The 6,000-nt window shown below is 56.4% G+C and overlaps 1 protein-coding gene across 1 annotated transcript in view; it reads right to left on the bottom strand.

Moving 5' to 3' along the window:
• The window catches only part of Itpr3 (inositol 1,4,5-trisphosphate receptor type 3), a 64,740-nt gene extending 59,571 nt beyond the window's left edge, over positions 1 to 5,169 (bottom strand). Inside the window, 1 exon segment of the mRNA XM_032888344.1 lies at positions 3,944 to 5,169. Coding sequence (XP_032744235.1) covers positions 3,944 to 4,335 — 392 coding nt within the window. The 5' untranslated portion in view covers positions 4,336 to 5,169.
• Positions 5,170 to 6,000: the final 831 nt, after the last annotated feature.

Consider the following 6,000-nt stretch of genomic DNA (forward strand, 5'->3'; position numbering starts at 1 on the left):
CATTAAATCTTTCTTTAGAAGAGAGTATATGAATACACAGGGCGTACTAGAGAGCCCTAGATTTGATCCCAGCAAGCGGGGAGAGGGGGTGCAGTTCCTCTGAGAAGCAGAGAGAGTTGTGGGAATATTCAGCTGGTGATGGAGCAGGAGCCAGGGAGTTTGCCCCTGAGGATCCCGGGCCAGGGATCCTCATCTGGGAACCTGAGGCTTCCCGCTTGCCCCATACTTAGGGTCTTCATCTCCAGTGCCCTCCCTCCCAAGACACATTAAGTAATGACAGACAGACGGAGGAAGGAAGGGACCTCTTAACAGAGGCTGGCTACCCCATGGTAGGGTGACCCAGGTCTAGGGGTACACACACACCTCAAATGTAACCCCAGGCCTATTAATGCCAAAGTCCCCCTGACAGATGCCTCTTCAAAACTTTAGTTTACTCTCGCCCCCAACTCGATCTCTAGGGGCCTGCAGCCACTCTGGGAACACTAAAAAGGTCTCCGGGGGACCAGATGGGACCTGATGTGCCCACCCTGCATTCCTGTAAGGGAGAGCTGGCCATGAGCCACAGCAGCCTTCCCCGCTCTTCCTCCGTGACCCGCGGCTCCAGCTCTTAGCCCTCCACCTGGGTGAGGGGCGAGGCCAGCCGTGGCCACATTTCCCTGCCAAGAACAGGTGCGGGCCTGCTGGATCCACTCCCCAGACCCCTCCCGGCCTCTCAACCCAGTTAATATACAATCTTCACGGGACCTCTAATTACCAAGGAGGCTTTGACTGGCCGTCTCCTTAAGTGCTCAGGCCCCGAACCCCAAGCTGCTACACCTCCCACCTCCCCAGCTGGGCCAGCCTTCTGCCCACTGAGACTTCGACAAATTCTCTAACTGAATGCCAGACACTGGGCACTGAGATCGGCCCGGACCCTCCATCATACCAGGCCCAGGGGTCATGACCCTGGGCACCAACAGCCCCAGGGAAGGCTGTGGGAGCAGAGTTAGGGGTGGGAGCAGACAAGCTTGAATAAGAGGAGCAAATTGCCTCACAGAGCCAGGCTTCTGGCCCTGGGGACTGTGTTTATAACTCGGCATGGAAGGCTGCGGGTCTAGCTCAGAGGCAGAGCACAGGAACCTGTCTGACAGATGCACCTACACGTACGGTTAGTACGCCTCAAACCAGGGTCCCATTCCCAGCTCTGTGGGGAAGGAGAAAGAAGCATGAGATTCTGGTCCAGTCAGACTGAGCGTGCAGACTCTTAAGAGTCTAGGTGTCTACCAAACTTGACCTTTTGGTGTTTGTTTGTCTGCCTTGTTTCTGCCTTTTGTTTGTTTGTTTTGTTTTGTTTTTGAAGACAAGCACCTTTGTAGCCCAGGCTAGCCTTCAACTCCATATATAGCAGAGGCTGTCCTTCAATTGGTGGTCTGCCGGCCACCACCTCCAGAGCGCTGGGATTACAGACCCCACTCGATCTACAAAGTGTGATCTACGAAGTGTGATCTACAAAGTGTGATCTACAAAGTGTGATCTACAAAGTGTGATCTACAAAGTGTGATCTACAAAGTGTGATCTACAAAGTTCCTAAGGAATGCAGCAACTCAGGACTGGTAAGAGTACTGCCAATCCCTTCTTTGAAGACTCTAAGCTCCCAGAAAGCAGGAAGTCTCCATGGTCAGCTCTGAATATAAGATGGGCACAGCTAGCTCACCAACGCTGCAAGTGCACAGCATTAGCTGAGCCCACAGGGAGGCCACAGGGAGGCCACATAGCCCGGAGAGCACCAGGGAGCCCGGAGAGCACCAGAGAGCCCGGAGAGCACCAGGGAGCAGTTTGAAAATGTCACAGAAAACGAAAACCGAAGCAGGATTAGTTCTACCCTGGAAGGTGGGGTCTGGGCTCTTTTCAAAAGAGGCCACTTGGGGCCAGGTCTCAGGGGGTGGGGCAGATTTACTCAGGGAGTCACAGGGGAGCAAAGGTAAAGAGACCAGGGGGAGGTTCCAGGAAACGCACCTGAACTTCTGGTGCATGAGAAGATGAGGTGAGAGAAGATGAGGAGGCAGAGGCCTGCACACTGGGGCCAGGCTGGGAAAGCACCCGCCAATTTTTCAGGGGAGAGTACATAGGAAGGGGTACCCTGGGGTCAAGGGCTCTCAGATGTCCCTGAGACCTACCCTGAGATCCGGATGGAGTAAAAGTAGCAGCTGGGGGACGGGCGGGGGGAGGACCGAGAGGAAGAAAATGCCCTGAGAACAGAGGAGCAGAAGTTGGAGACATGGCTCAGTGCTCTAGAGCCCTGGTTTCTCTTGCAGAGGACCTGGCTTCATCCCCAACACCCACGAGGTGGCCCACACCCCTCTGTCACTGCGGTCTCAGGAGATCCAATGCGCTCTTCTGGTCTCTCCAGCCACGGAGCGCCCACATGGTACACAGACATATGCGCCAGCAAAACACTCGTACACATGAAACACTTTGAGAGAGAGAGAGAGAGAGAGAGAGAGAGAGAGACTCTGCCTGCCTGAGGACAGGGAAGGGGACCTTAGATCCTTTCCTTGGCTCTGTTAGTCCTCAAGGTGCTCAGCCCGGAGTCAGACAAAATGTGACTGTTTTTCCAAGGATCTGCAGAGTTGCAGGGACTGGGGATCCCACCTTGGCTTTGCCCCTCCCCCCAACACACACCCTGTCCCACAGCCTCATGTGAAATGCTGACAGAGCAGCTCCCCTGTTACTCCCCAGTAAGGGCCCTGGCAAGGCTCTGAGCCAGGCTAGCAAAGATGCTGGCCCAGATGTGGCTCCGCCCCTCTTCTCTGGGTAACTTCTGAAGAGAAATCTGATGGGGAGGTGTGTGTGTGTGTGTGTGTGTAGGAATCTACATCTGACCCAGGAGGTGGGTAGGAGAGCCTGAAGGATGCTGGGAGGAGAGAGGCCCTCGAGGTCTCCCCTCCCTTCAGCACACTGAATTCCAACCACGAAGAGGAGAGAGAGTAAGGGAGCTGGGAGCCTCCCACCTGTAGGGCTAACTTTGTAATGGTGAGAATTCCTGCCACACTTCCAAAGCCCCCCCCCACTGCCCCCAGAGGAGTCACCCTCTGGGCAACTGGATGGTGCTGGAAAGCTGAGACCAGAGGACATTAGCCACCACCACCCTACCCACCTGCAAATGGGGCAAAAAGACCAGATCCTGGCCTAGGCCCTCCCTCCACCCCTGCAGCAGGAGGTGCCCAGGAGCTCTCCAAAAAGATACAGGGATTTTCTAACCTCTCCCAGCTTCAGGCCTGGCACCAGCCTGGGATAGACTCAATTCCCAGCCTGGACCCCGGGGGGTGACAGCCAGAATTAATTAATGTTTGTAAAGTGCTTTAGAGAACCTGGGACCAGGGACCCAGGGGCGCCAGAGTAGCTACACAGGAAATTGACCGGGGATGGGGGGGGCGGAGAGAGGGGGACCAAGACCTGGGGCTGCCTGCACTGGGGACACTCTGACGAGGGGATGGGGCACGAGGAGAGTGAAAAGGTGCTACCCCTCCAAATGAATAAATAAACCGATCAAGATGGGGCTCTAGAGTGCCAGACTCCAGGCAGAGCCAACCCTAGCACTCCACCCCCAATCCCAGACAAGCACACCCAGGCCCTCTCCAACTCAGGCACCAGGCACCTGCGCCACCCCACGACCACTTGCAGAGGACGCGCAAATCCCCTAGCCAGGAGTTCGGAAAAGGAGTGTGCCAGAAGTGGCGGGCTTCATGGGCCCTGATGCCTCCTGGAACTCCTCAGAGCACCCGACTACTACCTGAGCAAACAGCGCACTTCCTTTCTCTAAGAGAGGGGTGCTAGCGTCCCCTTGCTTCTGGAGACTGGGCTGTCCGGGCCCTCTATCAAGGGGGCAAGGGACCGGACACTGGGAGACAAGCAGCTGGTACTGTAGCCCCGATGCCCCCCTCTTTGCCCTAGGCTCACTCACCCCAAAGTGCTGATGAAGCCATTGACAGAGCCCTCGGCGTACAGGGACACAATGTCCCCGATGTGAAGAAAGCTGGACATTTCATTCATGGCTTTGGCCCTCCGGGGCTCGAGGCGGCAAAGTCGCCCAGAAGCGAGCTGCCAGGCTCGGTGCAGAGGATTGAGGCGCGCTGGGCGGAAAGGAGCGCAGTGCCACCTCGCAGCCCGGCGACTTGGACGATCGGGACGGCCCGGGCGGGCTGGCAGCCACTGGAGAGCTAGGAGGCGCGGCGCGGCCGGGGTCCGGGTGAGGAGGTGCCTGCGTCTCTGCCTGCCCGCAGCCCTCCAGCCCGGCCCGGCCCGCGCGTACCTGCAGCCGGGAAGGAGCAGGAAGTCTGGGGCCGCCACACACATGCAAATCCCGCCTGGGAGGCGGGGAGGCCACACCCCGCCCCGCCCCGCCCCCGCCGCGGCTCCCACGTGCACCCGCGCCCGGGGCTCGGCCTCTTCTACACTGTGCGCGTGCACGGCTGCACCCCCAAAAGCGCCCAGCGTGCCACGGACGACCCCCGGGTTCTAGCGCGCTCTCTAGATGGCTATCCACCATCAGAGAGTACACTTCGGGGCTCTCCAACCTCGGAGAGTCCCAGACCGCCTAGCCTACTGCCCACGCGTGGCTGAGCACACCGGGAATTTGGCCACGGTCACCCTGCGGCAACCGCGCCCAGCTGAGAACCGTCTTGCGCCTGGATGCGCGCTCAAGCCCTTGGCTTTGCAAATCAGGATTCATTTCTCTCAACATGAAAAGTCTTTGTTGCACAATAGAAAGTGCTTGGACTGGAGGGGGGATGAAGCAATGGGGTGGGTTTGGGTTTTGTTTTTTATTGTTGTTGTTGTTGTTGTTGTTGGTTTTGTTTTGTTTTTCTCTCCCTCTCTCCCTACATTCCTGTGTACAAAGAGATCCAACTTCCGAATCAGTTCAGCCGCTCCCTCTCCAGGAGGAATTGGCTTCATTTTCTCTTGGCTCTTTCTGTCTTTGCTTTAAAATAAATAAATACTGGGAGGGGGTGAGCATTACCTCCCCTAGTTAATAGTACACCCCAGCGCCCACTGAAACAAGTTCCCGTAGCCAGCCCTTGCTCACAAAGTTCAGCCCTCAAACTCTTCGCCAAGTTGCCTACTTTCTGTTCTGCGCCACGGAGGCTGGGCGTTTGCTTCCTAGTGCTTTGGTTTGAACTCCTGAGATAAGAATGACAACCGACCCCCCCCCCAACGCCGCCCCAAGTGCCCGCGCGCGCTCGAGCGCGCCCCCACCACCAACACCAACACCCCTTCCTTTGGTCACGTTTGTTCCCTCCCCCTCCCGTCCCCCCCTTATTTCCTGAGGGGCGGGAATGGGGGCGTTTGTCCCTGGGAGAAAAGAAGGAGGGGACTGGAGACAGAAGCAGGAAGAGACCCAGGAGGGGTGGAGACAGCCGCCAGCCGTGAGACAGCTGCTGACCTGCACAGAGAAGAATCTTTTGCGTGCATGGGATTTTTACCAAGACCCTTAGAGCTGATGGTAGTAGTTATCCAAGCCTTGAATGGGGAAGTAGAGGCAGGAAGACTGGGAGTTCAAGGCCACATAGTAAGTTCGAGGCTCACCTAGGGCACATGAGAGCCTGCCTCAAATAAAAATAAAAATGGGCTGCACAGATGGCTGAGTGGTTAAGAGCACTGCCTGCTCTTCCAGAGGACCAGGGTTCGATTCTGAGCACCCACATGGCAGTTCACACCTGTGTGTAACTCCATTTCTGGGACGGGGTTCTGACACCCTCACACAGAAATACATGCAGGCAAAACACCAATGAACATTTAAAAGTAAATAAATACATTTAAAAAAAGAAAATCGGGGTCTGAAGAGATGGCTCGGCAGTTAAAGACCACCAGCTTCTCTTCCGGAGAACAAGGATTTGATTCCCAGCACCCACGGGGCAGCTCACAACCATCTGTAGCTCCAGTCCAAGGGGATGTGGCAACCTTTTCTGGCCTCTTCTGGTACCAGGGACACTCCTGGTGTAAGACATACAAGCAAGTAAA

This window comes from Rattus rattus, chromosome 18, assembly GCF_011064425.1.
Source record: "Rattus rattus isolate New Zealand chromosome 18, Rrattus_CSIRO_v1, whole genome shotgun sequence".
Taxonomy (NCBI): Eukaryota; Metazoa; Chordata; class Mammalia; order Rodentia; family Muridae; genus Rattus; species Rattus rattus.